This window comes from Mustela putorius, unplaced genomic scaffold (assembly GCF_011764305.1).
Source record: "Mustela putorius furo isolate JIRA1106 unplaced genomic scaffold, ASM1176430v1.1 tig00000127_pilon_pilon_pilon, whole genome shotgun sequence".
NCBI lineage: Eukaryota > Metazoa > Chordata > Mammalia > Carnivora > Mustelidae > Mustela > Mustela putorius.
Window position 1 is genome coordinate 1,584,642 of NW_025421288.1, and position 17,785 is coordinate 1,602,426.

Below are 17,785 nucleotides of genomic sequence, written 5' to 3' on the forward strand. Positions count from 1 at the left end.
TGCTTTAGGCTGGAAAGTGAGCAGAGAAATGGGGTCAATTATAGGAAGCCACAAATATGGTAGAACCCTGTACAGTACAGCAACCCTTTTCCCCAAAGATCTGATCATCGCCCAATGTTCATGAAAAGGTGGTAAAAGCACTTTCTGAAATTGGCAGGTGGAGTCTCACATTTAAAGCTAGTAACTCAGGACACCAGGGTGGCTCAGTTGGTGAAGCAGCTGCCTCTGGCTCAGGGCATGATTCCAGGGTCCTGGTATGGAGCCCTACATTGGGCTCCCTGCTCAGTGGCTAGCCTGCTTCTCCCTCTCCTTCTCCCTCTGCTTGTACTCTGTCTGTCAAATAAAAATAAAATCTTTAAAAAAAATTATGAGCTCACTGATGTCTAAAGATGTTACTGAACTTCCAGGATTCAGCACAAATTTAGTCACTAGGGAACAACTGAGAATGATAAGATTGCCCTTGAAGAACAGAAAACCTCAATGTTGATTTGAACCAGAGATTCAAAAATAACTCTTAAGATATACTACTGCAATTGCACCTCAAGATTGACATAATAAAAAGCCCCAACATTTCATCTTCTAAATTATTCATCTTCTTGTTCAAAGTGATATAGTTAGTTTATGTGTACTCTAACAAACTATATACATAGAGGGTATACATTGTATGTACTTTGCACACTGCTTTTTGTACCCTTAGCACTCACTATGGTGTTTGTATCATAATAAATTATCAATATATATTTGTTGGATACATGAATGACTTTTAAAATAAATCAATAGTTTTAGAAGTTGACTGTTTTCAGTACATTAACTTTCTCTTCTACATGATCAAACCCACAGAAGCAATGGGACATGAAAACATCACAGAATTTATCCTCTTGGGACTTTTTAGTGACGAGGATGCAAAGGTCACCTGCTTTGTGGTGTTCTCACTTTGCTACATTGTGATTCTGTCAGGAAACCTGTTCATTCTTCTCACCATCAGAGGCAGCCGCCTTCGTGAACAGCCCATGTACTTTTTCCTGAGCTACTTGTCATTCATGGATGTCTGCTTCACTTCCACAGTGGCTCCCAGACTGATCACAGACCTATTGGCTGAGCAGAACACCATCTCCTACAACAGCTGCTTGGCCCAGATGTTTTATGCCCACTTCTTTGGTGCCACTGAGATGTTCATCTTGGTGGCCATGGCCTATGACCGTTATGCAGCCATCTGCAGACCCCTTCACTATATGGTCATCATGAACAGACAAGTATGCTATGTCCTTTTGATGGCCTCGATTCTTGGGGCATTTCTCCATTCAATCCTACAGGTATTGATTATTATTGATCTTCCCTTCTGTGGCCCCAATGAGATAGATCACTATTTATGTGATATTTTCCCTTTGCTGAAGCTGGCTTGCACGGACACTAGTCTGTTGGTTCTTGTGGTCATTACCACCACAGGAATGATATCCGTTGTGACCTTTGTTGCCTTGGTAATTTCTTACATCATCATCCTGTCCACCCTGAGGACACGCTCATCCCAGAGCTGCCGCAAAGCTCTGTCCACCTGCAGCTCACACATCACTGTAGTGTTCTTGTTCTTCCTACCCCTCATCTTCACGTATGTCCCCACAGCTGATTCTGTCAGTAACGACAAAGTTTTTGCCCTATTTTACACCATGTTTGCTCCCATGTTCAATCCTTTCATCTACACGCTGAGAAACACAGACATGAAGAATGCCATGAGGAAAATGTGGTGCCGAGACACACGGTTTGAAGGGAAATGAAGTCTCTGGAGTTCAAACCCTTGGCTGGCTCTCATTCTATCCACAGAATCCTAATGTTAGCAAATGCAGCAAGTAGAGAGGTAGTTTGCTGTCATCAAACATTGTAAAATGTGAAGGGAAAAGGCCCCTCAACTACCTCTTCCTGTTTCTTTAGTTTTCTGACCTGATATAAGGGGAACAAATCCCACGAGCTCCAGGTCCCTTCCCGCTTTATTATTGTGGAACTTATGTTTGGTGGTCTGGAACATTCTCTCCTTCATGGTCCTTGACATAGTGGAAGTTATAGCACTTTTATCAGGGCACACTGTAAACATTGTAGGGTTTGACAGTTATGCTGTGCTTTAGGGAACAGATCATTAAGAGACCTTTTATGGAGAGAGAGAAAGTGGTCCTAAGTACTCCATTTTTCAGTGGTGTCCACTGCAATAAAATAAGGAAGCAATGCTTAAAAATTTACATGTTTTTGTATATTTTAACACTTTTTACATAAACAATGCTGCTAAAATAATATAATGCAATGGAATTACATAGTCACACTGTCCTTATAGACAGTCCTTAACTCTTAGTACCCTGTTGATGGTGTATTCCAGAAATTACAAGTTTCAAATTAGATAATGAACCTCACTTTCAATCCTTTAAATGTAATTCCATGGTGTATTTATGACCCCATTTAAAAATCACTCATGAGCATATAAACTGATGTTTTTTGTAAATGTGCAAAATGGAAAATCTCCCATTCTATAAAGGATCCTGAGTTTAAGAAGTCACATAGATAAGTGTGTCTGGATTGCTCAGTAGGTTAAATGGTTAACCAACCATTAGAGCATCTAATGTTGACTCAGATCCTGATCTCAAGGTCATGGGATTGAGCCTGTCACCTACTCCCTGTTCAGTGGGAGTCTGCTTGTCTGTCTTCCTCCCCCCTTCCCCTTCCTCCCTTACCCCTCCCCGATTCCTGCTCTTTCTTTCTCTCAAATAAATAAATAAATAATAAATAAATAAAATCTTTAAAGGAAAAAAAATATAGGCACTTAGCTGAATAGATGGATATTTAAATACATGGGGTGCATTTTGTTAACCCTCCCTGCTATCTATGCAAGCAGCATACTTAGACATTTTTTACCCACCATTTACACTATGCAAAACTGTCTCCATTCTACTCAGGCAGGCCCTTATACTAGTGGCACAGACTTGAAAGGCACAGACTTATTTTCTTGTGCTCCATCCTCTTGACCACAGTCCCCACAAAGAAATTGTGTTGTATTTACTTGAAGAAATTGTCCTTTGTGCAACAGAAATCTGGTTTTTCTTTTTGTTTTGGAGTATAGTCAATACACGGTGTTGCATTATTTTCAGGAGTACAGCATAGTAATTCCACAAATCTCTGTGTTTTGCTGTGCTCACCACAAGTGTAGGTACCATCTGTGCTATGTTCACTACACGACGCCTTTTGCTAGGACTGATTCATTCCATAACTGGAAACCTGTCTCTTCTACTTTTCTTCAACCATTCTGCCCACCTTCTCTCTGGGGACCATCCGTTTCTTCTCTGTATTCATGAGTCTGTAGGAACCTGGTTTTAAGATGAGTGCATTTACAGAAATTAGCCACAGTTGATGATGATTCAGCAATAGATTTTTTTTTTTTTTCTTCCCAAAGGACCCTTACATGTGTACTGCCTGCAAGTTAGGGAACTTAGCACATAAAGGGAGGCCAAAAAAAAAAAATAATGAAGTGTGTTGAAAGGAGATAAGAAAGAGAATAGCAGATTAAATCAGGATTTTGTTTTGATGCTGATCTGGTGGCAATTACGTCTCCAATTCAGAGATGTGAGGGTGAACAGAAAGGTCTATAGCTGCATGGCATAGTGCCTAATTCTGGTGGTTTTGTTTATTTGTTTTTAATTAGCCTATTATTGATGCATATGTAGGCTACATTCTCTGGTAATGGATTAAATTTGCTTATTATAACAAATTTTCTGTTTGGTTTTTCCCCAGTAAGACAGGCTTTCAGAAGTCCATGTGAACCTGGCTCTTATGCATCTTTTGTTCACCGTCTTCTTATAACTTAGAAACAAAGGAAGGGGGGAAAGGAACATACCCAAGAGTAATAAATGTGTCCTTTTTATCCAGTGTGTTATTCATGGATGAGATAGTGAAGAGGGAGGTTGGCTACATGCTTAGGTATTTAGAATTTGACCTTTATGTATAAACCCAAGATTAGGTGCTGTCCCTCATGCCCATTATCTCTTGCTTGGCCTTTCATACTGCTTCTTTCAAGGTACCTTACACTAAACATATTGGAGGTTTTACTGACTCAAGAGTATGCCTCAGACCCTACTTCTACAGTCAGCTCAATAATGCTGTGTAACAAGCCACTTCAGTATTTACAGCTTATACAACAAGCATTACATTTTTGCTCATGTGTCTGCAAAAGGTAGGGTTCAGCTGATCTAAGGAAGGTTCAGATATGAGGTTCCTCAGGAATAAAACAGAAATATAATCCTAGACTTTGCTTAAATTGAAAGTTCATCTTCTGGACATGTGATGTTTGTCATTACCATTGGCTGTTATGAAATTTCAACATTGTCTATCTCACTTTATACTCTGGTGCACTTGGCTGGTGGATTGTTTAAACACTGAAATGTAAAATAAAGAGTATTTTGAAGATTTGAATAAAGTAATAAGGTTGCATTATACCTCAAAACAAAAATTGTCATTGTGAAAGATATGGATATATTGAAACTGTCAAAATGAGGCGTTCCTGATGAGTTATCATAAATATAGTGAAATTCTAGAGACTGTGACATGTGACAAATGTTTTTCTCCTCAATATGTTTAAATGAAAAAGGTAGTTACATACAGAGGAACATGAAAACTATTCTTACATATTAAACTGAGAAGTGCAAGAAAACATGTTTAAAAATGTTTTTGCGTCTTCCTCAATTTCTTTCATGAGAGCTTTATAGTTTTCTGAGTATAGATTCTGTGTCTCTTTGGTTAGGTTTATTCCTAGGTATCTTATGGTTTTGGATGCAATTGTAAATGGGATTGACTCCTTAATTTCTCTTTCTTCTGTCTTGCTGTTGATGTAGAGAAATGTAACTGATTTCTGTGCATTGGTTTTATATCCTGACACTTTACTGAATTCCTGTATACGTTCTAGCAGTTTTGGAGTGGAATCTTTTGGGTTTTCCACATAGAGTATCATATCATCTGCGAAGAGTGATAATTTGACTTCTTCTTTGCCGATTTGGATGCCTTTAATTTCCTTTTGTTGTCTGATTGCTGAGGCTAGGACCTCTAGTACTATGTCGAATAGAGGTGGTGATAATGGACATCCCTGCCGTGTTCCTGACCTTAGCGGAAAAGCTTTCAGTTTTTCTCCATTGAGAATGATATTTGCGGTGGGTTTTTCATAGATGGCTTTGATGATATTGAGGTATGTGCCCTCTATCCCTACACTTTGAAGGGTTTTGATCAGGAAGGGATGCTGTACTTTGTCAAATGCTTTTTCAGCATCTATTGAGAGTATCATATGGTTCTTGTTCTTTCTTTTATTGACGTGTTGTATCACATTGACTGATTTGCGGATGTTGAACCAACCTTGCAGCCCTGGAATAAATCCCACTTGGTCGTGGTGAATAATCTTTTTAATGTACTGTTGAATCCTATTGGCTAGTATTTTGTTGAGTATTTTCGCATCTGTGTTCATCCAGGATATCGGTCTATAGCTCTCTTTTTTGGTGGGATCCTTGTCTGGTTTTGGGATCAAGGTGATGCTGGCCTCATAAAATGAGTTTGGAAGTTTTCCTTCCATTTTTATTTTTTGGAACAGTTTCAGGAGAATAGGAATTAGTTCTTCTTTAAATGTTTGGTAGAATTCCCCCGGGAAGCCGTCTGGCCCTGGGCTTTTGTTTGTTTGGAGATTTTTAATGACTGTTTCAATCTCCTTACTGGTGATGGGTCTGTTCAGGCTTTCTATTTCTTCCTGGTTCAGTTGTGGTAGTTTATATGTTTCTAGGAATGCATCCATTTCTTCCAGATCGTCAAATTTTATGGCGTAGAGTTGCTCATAGTATGTTTTTATAATAGTTTGTATTTCTTTGGTGTTAGTTGTGATCTCTCCTCTTTCATTCATGATTTTATTTATTTGGGTCCTTTCTCTTTTCTTTTTGATAAGTCGGGCCAGGGGTTTATCAATTTTATTAATTATTTCAAAGAACCAGCTCCTGGTTTCGTTGATTTGTTCTATTGTTTTTTTGGTTTCTATTTTATTGATTTCTGCTCTGATCTTTGTGATTTCTCTTCTCCTGCTGGGCTTAGGGTTTCTTTCTTGTTCTTTCTCCAGCTCCTGTATGTGTAGGGTTAGGTTGTGTACCTGAGACCTTTCTTGTTTCTTGAGAAAGGCCTGTACCGCTATATATTTTCCTCTCAGGACTGCCTTTGTTGTGTCCCACAGATTTTGAACCGTTGTATTTTCATTATCGTTTGTTTCCATGATTTTTTTCAATTCTTCTTTAATTTCCCGGTTGACCCATTCATTCTTTTGAAGGATACTGTTTAGTCTCCATGCATTTGGGTTCATTCCAAACTGCCTTTTGTGGTTGAGTTCTAGCTTTAGAGCATTGTGGTCTGAAAATATGCAGGGAATGATCCCAATCTTTTGATACCGGTTGAGTCCTGATTTAGGACCGAGGATGTGATCTATTCTGGAGAATGTTGCATGTGCACTAGAGAAGAATGTGTATTCTATTGCTTTGGGATGAAATATTCTGAATATATCTGTGATGTCCATCTGGTCCAGTGTGTCGTTTAAGGCCTTTATTTCCTTGCTGATCTTTTGCTTGGATGACCTGTCCATTTCAGTGAGGGGAGTGTTAAAGTCCCCTACTATTATTGTATTATTGTTGATGTGTTTCTTTGATTTTGTTATTAATTGGTTTATATAGTTGGCTGCTCCCACGTTGGGGGCATAGATATTTAAAATTGTTAAATCTTCTTGTTGGACAGACCCTTTGAGTATGATATAGTGTCCTTCCTCATCTCTTATTATAGACTTTGGCTTAAAATCTAATTGATCTGATATAAGGATTGCCACTCCTGCTTTCTTCTGATGTCCATTAGCATGGTAAATTCTTTTCCACCCCCTCACTTTAAATCTGGAGGTGTCTTCGGGCTTAAAATGTGTTTCTTGGAGGCAACATATAGATGGGTTTTGTTTTTTTATCCATTCTGATACCCTGTGTCTTTTGACAGGGGCATTTAGCCCATTCACATTCAGGTTAACTATTGAGAGATATGAATTTAGTGCCATTGTACTGCCTATAAGGTGACTGTTACTGTATATGGTCTCTGTTCCTTTCCGATATACCACTTGTAGGCTCTCTCTTTGCTTAGAGGACCCCTTTCAATATTTCCTGTAGAGCTGGTTTGGTATTTGCAAATTCTTTCAGTTTTTGTTTGTCCTGGAAGCTTTTAATCTCTCCTTCTATTTTCAATGATAGCCTAGCTGGATATACTATTCTTGGCTGCATGTTTTTCTCGTTTAGTGCTCTGAAAATATCATGCCAGCTCTTTCTGGCCTGCCAGGTCTCTGTGGATAAGTCCGCTGCCAGTCTAATATTTTTACCATTGTATGTTACAGACTTCTTTTCCCGGGCTGCTTTCAGGATTTTCTCTTTGTCACTTTGACTTGTGAATTTTACTATTAGGTGACGGGGTGTGGGCCTATTCTTATTGATTTTGAGGGGCATTTTCTGAACCTCCTGAATTTTGATGCTCGTTCCCTTTGCCATATTAGGGAAATTCTCCCCAATAATTCTCTCCAGTATACCTTCTGCTCCCCTCTCTCTTTCTTCTTCTTCTGGAATCCCAATTATTCTAATGTTGTTTCATCTTATGGTTTCACTTATCTCTCAAATTCTCCCCTCGTGGTCCTGTTGCTGTTTGTCCCTCTTTTGCTCAGCTTCTTTATTCTCTGTCATTTGGTCTTCTATATCACTAATTCTTTCTTCTGCCTCATTTATCCTAGCAGTTAGAGCCTCCATTTTTGATTGCACCTCATTAATAGCTTTTTTGATTTCAATTTGGTTAGATTTTAGTTCTTTTATTTCTCCAGAAAGGGCTTTTATATCTCTCGAGAGGGTTTCTCTAATATCTTCCATGCCTTTTTCGAGCCTGGCTAGAACCTTGAGAATTGTCATTCTGAACTCTAGATCTGACATTTTACCAATGTCTGTATTGATTAGGTCCCTAGCCTTCAGTACTGCCCCTTGTTCTTTTTTTGTGTTGAATTTTTCCGTCTTGTCATTTTGTCCAGATAAAAGTATATGAAGGAGCAAGTAAAATACTAAAAGGGTGGCAACAACCCCCGAAAATATGCTTTAAACAAATTAGAAGAGATCCTAAATCGTGAAGGGGGAGAAAGGGGATAAAAAGAGGTTCAAAAAGGAAGAAAGAAAAAAAAGAAAAAAGAAAAAAAAAGAAAAGAATTTAAAAAAAGAAAACAATTAAGAAAAATATAAGAAAGAAAATATGTATATATTGGATAAACTAGTTAAAAAACGTTAAAAAAGAAAAAGGTAAAAGTAGAAAAAAAATTTACCAGAAGGCGAGAAAAAAAAACAAAAAATGAAAAAGAAAAAAATTAAATTAACTGCAAGACTAAAAAAAATCACAGGGAAAAAGCCATGAGTTCCGTGCTTTGCTTTCTCCTCCTCTGGAATTCTGGTGCTCTCCTTGGTATTGAAACTGCACACCTTGGTAGGTGAACTTGGTCTTGGCTGGGTTTCTTGTTGATCTTCTGGGGGAGGGGCCTGTTGTAGTGATTCTCAAGTGTCTTTGCCCCAGGCGGTATTGCACCGCCCTTAGCAGGGGCCGGGGTGAGTAATCCGCTCGAGTTTGCTTTCAGGACCTTTTGTTCCCTGAGCGCTTTCCATAGAGTTCCGGAGGACGGGAATACAAATGGCGGCCTCCTGGTCTCCGGCCCAGAGGAGCCGGAGCCCAGGGCCCCACTCCTCAGTGCGCCCTCAGAGAACAGTGCCCAGTTACTCCGGTCTGCCTGATTTCCGGCCGCGCTCAGAGCTCACCGAGCCTGCGACCGGTCCAAGGTAACACCGAGCTGTGAGCTTACTCTCGGCTCTGTCTCTGTAGCCGGCTTTCCCGTTCCAATACCCGCAAGCTCAGCGACACTCAGACACCCCCGATCCTTCTTTGACCCTTCTTTGAGGCCACGCTGACCCCCTGTGGGCTTTGCCCCGGTTTAGCCTCTGGAGCGATGTCACTCAGCGGAACAGACTTTTAAATGTCCTAATTTTGTGTGCCGTTGCTCCACCGCTTGCCAGGAGCCGGCCCCTCCCCCCGGGGTCTATCTTCCCGTCGCTTTGGATTCACTCCTCCGCCGGTCCTACCTTTCAGAAAGTGGTTGTTTTTCTGTTTCCAGAATTGCTGTTCTTCTTCTCTTTGATCTGCCGATGGATTTTCAGGTGTTTGCAATCTTTAGATAAGCTATCTAGCTTATCTCCGGCTAGCTGAAGTAGTCTCAGCCTGCTACTTCTCCATCTTGACTCCTCCCCCTATCACTGTATTTGACCAATGTATTAAAATGTTTCTCTTAGTGTAGTGTGCATCATGGTTTTGTGCCTTGTTTGATTATTGGCTCAGTGGATATATAGTTCTCACTAAATTCTGAAACCATTTGGCCATTATTTCTCTTTTCTGTCATTTCTCCCATCCTGGTCTTTGAAGATTCCAATTATTCATCCATCAGGCTGTTTGAAGTTTTTTCTTAGCTCATGGATACTCATATATTTTTTTTTCAGTCTTTTTTTCTTTTTCTATTTTTTTTTTTTTTTTTTTTTAGTCTCTTTGCTTTCATTTTGATGGTTTCTATTTTAGTGTCTTTCAAGTTCACTAATCTTTTCTGCTGCAGTGAACAATCTATTCATCTGCTATTCTCAACTCAGTTACTGTATATTTAATCATTAGACGTTTTTTTTTAATTTTTTATTTTTTATAAACATATATTTTTATCCCCAGGGGTACAGGTCTGTGAATCACCAGGTTTACACACTTCACAGCACTCACCAAATCACATACCCTCCCCAATGTCCATAATCCCACCCCCTTCTCCCAAACCCCCTCCCCCCAGCAATCCTCAGTTTGTTTTGTGAGATTAAGAGTCACTTATGGTTTGTCTCCCTCCCAATCCCATCTTGTTTCATTTATTCTTCTTCTACCCACTTAAGCCTCCATGTTGCATCACCACTTCCTCATATCAGGGAGTTCATATGATAGTTGTCTTTCTCTGCTTGACTTATTTCGCTAAGCATGATACGCTCTAGTTCCATCCATGTTGTTGCAAACGGTAAGATTTCATTTCTTTTGATGGCTGCATAGTATTCCATTGTGTATATATACCACATCTTCTTGATCCATTCATCTGTTCATGGACATCTAGGTTCTTTCCATAGTTTGGCTATTGTGGACATTGCTGCTATAAACATTCGGGTGCACGTGCCCCTTTGGATCACTACGTTTGTATCTTTAGGGTAAATACCCAATAGTGCAATTGCTGGGTCATAGGGCAGTTCTATTTTCAACATTTTGAGGAACCTCCATGCTGTTTTCCAGAGAGGTTGCACCAGCTTGCATTCCCACCAACAGTGTAGGAGGGTTCCCCTTTCTCCGCATCCTCGCCAGTATCTGTCATTTCCTGACTTGTTGATTTTAGCCATTCTGACTGGTGTGAGGTGATATCTCATTGTGGTTTTGATTTGTATTTCCCTGATGCCGAGTGGTATGGAGCACTTTTTCATGTGTCTGTTGGCCATCTGGATGTCTTCTTTGCAGAAATGTCTGTTCATGTCCTCTGCCCATTTCTTGATTGTATTATTTGTTCTTTGGGTGTTGAGTTTGCTAAGTTCTTTATAGATTCTAGACACTAGTCCTTTATCTGATATGTCGTTTGCAAATATCTTCTCCCATTCTGTCATTTGTCTTTTGATTTTGTTAACTGTTTCCTTTGCTGTGCAAAAGCTTTTGATCTTGATGAAATCCCAATAGTTCATTTTTTCCCTTGCTTCCCTTGCCTTTTGCGTTGTTCCTAGGAAGATGTTGCTGCGGCAGAGGTCGAAGAGGTTGCTGCCCGTGTTCTCCTCAAGGATTTTGATGGATTCCTTTCGTACTTTGAGGTACTGCATCCATTTTGAGTCTATTTTTGTGTGTGGTGTAAAGAAATGGTCCAATTTCATTTTTCTGCATGTGGCTGTCCAATTTTCCCAGCACCATTTATTGAAGAGGCTGTCTTTTTTCCATTGGACATTCTTTCCTGCTTTGTCGAAGATTAGTTGATCATAGATTTCAGGGTCTATTTCTGGGCTCTCTATTCTGTTCCACTGATCTATGTGTCTGTTTTTGTGCCAGTACCATGCTGTCTTGATGATGACAGCTTTGGAATAGAGCTTGAAGTCCGGAATTGTGATGCCACCAACGTTGGCTTTCTTTTTCAATATCCCTTTGGCTATTCGAGGTCTTTTCTGCTTCCATATAAATTTTAGAATTATTTATTCCATTTCTTTGAAAAAGATGGATGGTACTTTGATAGGAATTGCATTAAATGTGTAGATTGCTTTAGGTAGCATAGACATTTTCACAATATTTATTCTTCCAATCCAGGAGCATGGAACATTTTTCCATTTCTTTGTGTCTTCCTCAATTTCTTTCATGAGTACTTTATAGTTTTCTGAGTATAGATTCTGTGTCTCTTTGGTTAGGTTTATTCCTAGGTATCTTATGGTTTTGGATGCAGTTGTAAATGGGATTGACTCCTTAATATCTCATTCTTCTGTCTTGCTGTTGGTGTAGAGAAATGCAACTGATTTCTGTGCATTGCTTTTATATCCTGACACTTTACTGAATTCCTGTATAAGTTCTAGCAGTTTTGGAGTGGAGTCTTTTGGGTTTTCCACATATAGTATCATATCATCTGTGAAGAGTGATAATTTGACTTCTTCTTTGCCGATTTGGATGCCTTTAATTTCCTTTTGTTGTCTGGTTGCTGAGGCCAGGACCTCTAGTACTATGTCGAATAGCAGTGGTGATAATGGACATCCCTGCCGTGTTCCTGACCTTAGCGGAAAAGCTTTCAGTTTTTCTCCATTGAGAATGATATTTGCGGTGGGTTTTTCATAGATGGCTTTGATGATATTGAGGTATGTGCCCTCTATCCCTACACTTTGAAGGGTTTTGATCAGGAAGGGATGCTGTACTTTGTCAAATGCTTTTTCAGCATCTATTGAGAGTATCATATGGTTCTTGTTCTTTCTTTTATTGACGTGTTGTATCACATTGACTGATTTGCGGATGTTGAACCAACCTTGCAGCCCTGGAATAAATCCCACTTGGTCGTGGTGAATAATCTTTTTAATGTACTGTTGAATCCTATTGGCTAGTATTTTGTTGAGTATTTTCGCATCTGTGTTCATCCAGGATATCGGTCTATAGCTCTCTTTTTTGGTGGGATCCTTGTCTGGTTTTGGGATCAAGGTGATGCTGGCCTCATAAAATGAGTTTGGAAGTTTTCCTTCCATTTTTATTTTTTGGAACAGTTTCAGGAGAATAGGAATTAGTTCTTCTTGAAATGTTTGGTAGAATTCCCCCGGGAAGCCGTCTGGCCCTGGGCTTTTGTTTGTTTGGAGATTTTTAATGACTGTTTCAATCTCCTTACTGGTGATGGGTCTGTTGAGGCTTTCTATTTCTTCCTGGTTCAGTTGTGGTAATTTATATGTTTCTAGAAATGCATCCATTTCTTCCAGATTGTCAAATTTATTGCCGTAGAGTTGCTCATAGTATGTTCTTATAATAGTTTGTATTTCTTTGGTGTTAGTTGTGATCTCTCCTCTTTCATTCATGATTTTATTTATTTGGGTCCTTTCTCTTTTCTTTTTGATAAGTCGGGCCAGGGGTTTATCAATTTTATTGATTATTTCAAGGAACCAGCTCCTGGTTTTGTTGATTTGTTCTATTGTTTTTTTGGTTTCTATTTCATTGCTTTCTGCTCTGATCTTTATGATTTCTCTTCTCCTGCTGGGCTTAGGGTTTCTTTCTTGTTCTTTCTCCAGCTCCTTTAGGTGTAGGGTTAGGTTGTGTACCTGAGACCTTTCTTGTTTCTTGAGAAAGGCTTGTTCCGCTATATATTTTCCTCTCAGGACTGCCTTTGTTGTGTCCCACAGATTTTGAACCGTTGTATTTTCATTATCGTTTGTTTCCATGATTTTTTTCAATTCTTCTTTAATTTCCCGGTTGACCCATTCATTCTTTTGAAGGATACTGTTTAGTCTCCATGCATTTGGGTTCATTCCAAACTGCCTTTTGTGGTTGAGTTCTAGCTTTAGAGCATTGTGGTCTGAAAATATGCAGGGAATGATCCCAATCTTTTGATACCGGTTGAGTCCTGATTTAGGACCGAGGATGTGATCTATTCTGGAGAATGTTCCATGTGCACTAGAGAAGAATGTGTATTCTGTTGCTTTGGGATGAAATATTCTGAATATATCTGTGATGTCCATCTGGTCCAGTGTTTCGTTTAAGGCCTTTATTTCCTTGCTGATCTTTTGCTTGGATGACCTGTCCATTTCAGTGAGGGGAGTGTTAAAGTCCCCTACTATTATTGTATTATTGTTGATGTGTTTCTTTGATTTTGTTATTAATTGGTTTATATAGTTGGCTGCTCCCACGTTGGGGGCATAGATATTTAAAATTGTTAAATCTTCTTGTTGGACAGACCCTTTGAGTATGATATAGTGTCCTTCCTCATCTCTTATTATAGACTTTGGCTTAAAATCTAATTGATCTGATATAAGGATTGCCACTCCTGCTTTCTTCTGATGTCCATTAGCATGGTAAATTCTTTCCCCCCCCCTCACTTTAAATCTGGAGGTGTCTTCGGGCTTAAAATGTGTTTCTTGGAGGCAACATATAGATGGGTTTTGTTTTTTTATCCATTCTGATACCCTGTGTCTTTTGACAGGGGCATTTAGCCCATTCACATTCAGGTTAACTATTGAGAGATATGAATTTAGTGCCATTGTATTGCCTGTCATGTGATTGTTACTGTATATGGTCTCTGTTCCTTTCTGATCTACCACTTGTAGGCTCTCTATTTGCTTAGAGGACCCCTTTCAATATTTCCTGTAGAGCTGGTTTGGTATTTGCAAATTCTTTCAGTTGTTGTTTGTCCTGGAAGCTTTTAATCTCTCCTTTCATTTTCAATGATAGCCTAGCTGGATATAGTATTCTTGGCTGCATGTTTTTCTCGTTTAGTGCTCTGAAAATATCATGCCAGCTCTCTGGCCTGCCAGGTCTCTGTGGATAAGTCAGCTTTCAATCTAATATTTTTACCATTGTATGTACAGACTTCTTTTCCCGGGCTGCTTTCAGGGTTTTCTCTTTGTCACTGAGACTTGTAAATTTTACAATTAGATGACGGGGTGTGGGCCTATTCTTATTGATTTTGAGGGGCGTTCTCTGAACCTCCTGAAATTTGATGCTCGTTCCCTTTGCCATATTGGGGAAATTCTCCCCAATAATTCTCTCCAGTATACCTTCTGCTCCCCTCTCTCTTTCTTCTTCTTCTGGAATCCCAATTATTCTAATGTTGTTTCGACTTATGGTGTCACTTATCTCTCGAATTCTCCTCTCATGGTCCAGTAGCTGTTTGTCCCTCTTTTGCTCAGCTTCTTTATTCTCTGTCATTTGGTCTTCTATATCACTAATTCTTTCTTCTGCCTCATTTATCCTAGCAGTGAGTGCCTCCATTTTTCATTGTACCTCATTAATAGCTTTTTTTATTTCAATTTGGTTAGATTTTAGTTCTTTTATTTCTCCAGAAAGGGCTTTTATATCTCTCGAGAGGGCTTCTCTAATATCTTCCATGCCTTTTTCGAGCCTGGCTAGAACCTTGAGAATTGTCATTCTGAACTCTAGATCTGACATATTACCGATGTCTGTATTGATTAGGTCCCTAGCCTTCGGTACTGCCTCTTGTTCTTTTTTTTGTGTTGAATTTTTACGTCTTGTCATTTTGTCCAGATAAGAGTAATGAAGGGGCAAGTAAAATACTAAAAGGGTGGCAACAACCCTAGGAAAATATGCTTTAACCAAATTAGAAGAGATCCAAAATCGTGAGTGGGGAGAAAGGGGATAAAAAGAGGTTCAAAAAGGAAGAAAGAAAAAAAAAAAGAAAAGAAAAAAAAAAAAGAAAAGAAAAGAAAAGAATTTTTAAAAAAAGAAAACACCTAAGAAAAATGTAAAAAAGAAAAAATATATATATTAGATAAACTAGTAAAAAATCGTTAAAAAAGAAAAAGGTAACAGTTAAAAAAAAAATTTTACCCGAAGGCAAGAAAAGAAAAAAAAAAATGAAAAAGAAAAAATTAAATTAACTGCAAGACTAAAAAAAATCACAGGAAAAAAGCCATGAGTTCCGTGCTCTCCTTGGTATTGAAACTGCACTCCTTGGTAGGTGAACTTGGTCTCGGCTGGAATTCTTGTTGATCTTCTGGGGGAGGGGCCTGTTGTAGTGATTCTCAAGTGTCTTTTCCCCAGGTGGAATTACACCGCCCTTAGCAGGGGCCGGGGTGAGTAATCCGCTCGAGTTTGCTTTCAGGACCTTTTGTTCCCTGAGCGCTTTCCGTAGAGTTCCGGAGGACGGGAATACAAATGGCGGCCTCCTGGTCTCCGGCCTGGAGTGGCAGAGAGCCCGGGGCCCCACTCCTCAGTGCGCCCTCAGAGAACAGTGCCCAGTCACTCCCGTCTGCCTGACCTCCGGCCGCGCTCCGAGCTCACCGAGCCTGCGACCGGTTCAAGGTAACACGGAGCTGTGAGCTTACTGTCGGCTCTGTCTCTGTAGCCGGCTTTCCCGTTCCAATACCCGCAAGCTCTGCGACACTCAGACACCCCCGATCCTTCTGTGAATCTGGGGACCTGAGGCCACGCTGACCCCGCGTGGGCTTCATCCCGGTTTAGCCTCTGGAGCGATGTCCCTCAGCGGAACAGACTTTTAAAAGTCCTGATTTTATGCGCGGTTGCTCCGCCGCTTGCCAGGAGCCGGCCCCTCCCCCCGGGGTCTATCTTCCCGTCACTTTGGATTCACTTCTCCGCCGGTCCTACCTTTCAGAAAGTGGTTGTTTTTCTGTTTCCAGAATTGCTGTTCTTTTCTCTTCGATCTGCCAATGGATTTTCAGGTGTTTGCAATCTTTAGATAAGCTATCTAGCTTATCTCCGGCTAGCTGAAGCAGTCTCAGCTTGCTACTTCTCCGCCATCTTGACTCCTCCCCCATCACTGTTTTTGACCAATGTATTATAATGTTTCTCTTAGTGTAGTGTGCATCATGGTTTTGTGCCTTGTTTGATTATTGGCTCAGTGGATATATAGTTCTCACTAAATTCTGAAACCATTTGGCCATTATTTCTCTTTTCTGTCATTTCTCCCATCCTGGTCTTTGAAGATTCCAATTATTCATCCATCAGGCTGTTTGAAGTTTTTTCTTAGCTCATGGATACTCATATATTTTTTTTTCAGTCTTTTTTTCTTTTTCTTTTCTTTTTTTTTTTTTTTTTTAGTCTCTTTGCTTTCATTTTGATGGTTTCTATTTTAGTGTCTTTCAAGTTCACTAATCTTTTCTGCTGCAGTGAACAATCTATTCATCTGCTATTCTCAACTCAGTTACTGTATATTTAATCCTTAGACTTTTAAAGTGACTTAAAAGTGTAAAAAAAAAGGCTCTTTTTTGGTATTCTCAATGTCTATACTTAACATATTCAATCTTTTTCTCTACTTTCTTGAAGAAATACAGTGATAATAATAATTTTATGGTACCCATTTACTAATTCTATAATCATGGTTATTTGATGTTTGTGTGTGTGTGTGTGTGTGTGTGGCATTGAATGGGTTGTTTTTGTCCCCATAAAATGAATGATATATTCTTGCCTCTTTACATGCTTGGTAATATTTGATTGGTTGTTACATATTATGACTTTTATCTTGGTTGCTGGATATTTTGCATTACTATAATTGTTTTAACTTTGTTAAATGAGACTAAAACAATGTTTAGTTTATGACTAAGGTTTCCTCCCTATTGAGGCAATGCACTTTTTAACATTTTACGTGGTACTCTATGTATTATGGGTTCTCTATTCTGGTGGGTGGGAAGCCCAAACTTTTCCAGGTCCCATATGAGTGCCAGGGATTGCTTCCTGCAATTCCCCCTGATATCTGAAACATACACAACATCTAAAGGTCTCAAATCTCCACAAGTTAGCACACAAATTAAAGAGTTCCCCAGTAAAATTACTAAAAACATACATTTTTAACTAGACAAATTGTTTTCTCTTGAAAAATAAATAACAAAACATGAGCAGGTAATTTGGGCAAAAATATGGGGGGAAAGGTCTATCAGATAGAATACAGTACCCAGAGGAGGAGGAGTCAAGATGGCAGAGAAGTAGCAGGCTGAGATGACATCAGGTAGCAGGAGATCAGCTAGATAGTTTATCAAACCATTCCAAACACCTACAAATACAACAGGAGATCAAAGAAAAGAATAGCAATTCTAGAAACAGGAAATTGACCACTTTCTGAAAGGTAGTACCAGTGGAGAAGGGAATCTACAGCAACAGGAAAGTAGACCTCTGGGCGAGGGGCCAGCTCCTGAAAAAGCAGCGGAGCACAAAATCAGAACTTTGAAATGTCTGCTTCACTGAAGGACATCGTTCTGGAAGCTAAGCCGAGGCGAGGCCCACATGGGGACAGAGTGGTGTCAGGCCATACAGGGTCACAAAAGGATTGGGGGTGTCTGAATGTAGCAGAACTTATAGGTATTAGAGCAGGGAAGTTAGCTACAGAGAGGGAGCCAAGGAATGGGATCTCAACTCAGGGTTACCTTAAATTGTGATCTGTGGCACAATGAGGCCACTGCTCTTTGAGAAAGGATCCCACAAGGTCCGAGGACAC

General features: G+C 39.6%; 1 protein-coding gene across 1 annotated transcript; it reads left to right on the top strand.

Moving 5' to 3' along the window:
• The first annotated feature begins 845 nt into the window (after positions 1–845).
• LOC123388394 (olfactory receptor 4P4-like) lies at positions 846–1,772 on the top strand. The gene has a single exon (XM_045067972.1). The coding sequence runs from the start codon at positions 846–848 to the stop codon at positions 1,770–1,772; it is 927 nt and encodes a 308-aa protein (XP_044923907.1).
• Positions 1,773–17,785: the final 16,013 nt, after the last annotated feature.

What these genes read in the sequence shown, in the direction of transcription:
- LOC123388394 (XM_045067972.1), top strand. Translation starts at nt 846, where the DNA reads ATGGGACATGAAAACATCACAGAATTTATCCTCTTGGGACTTTTTAGT.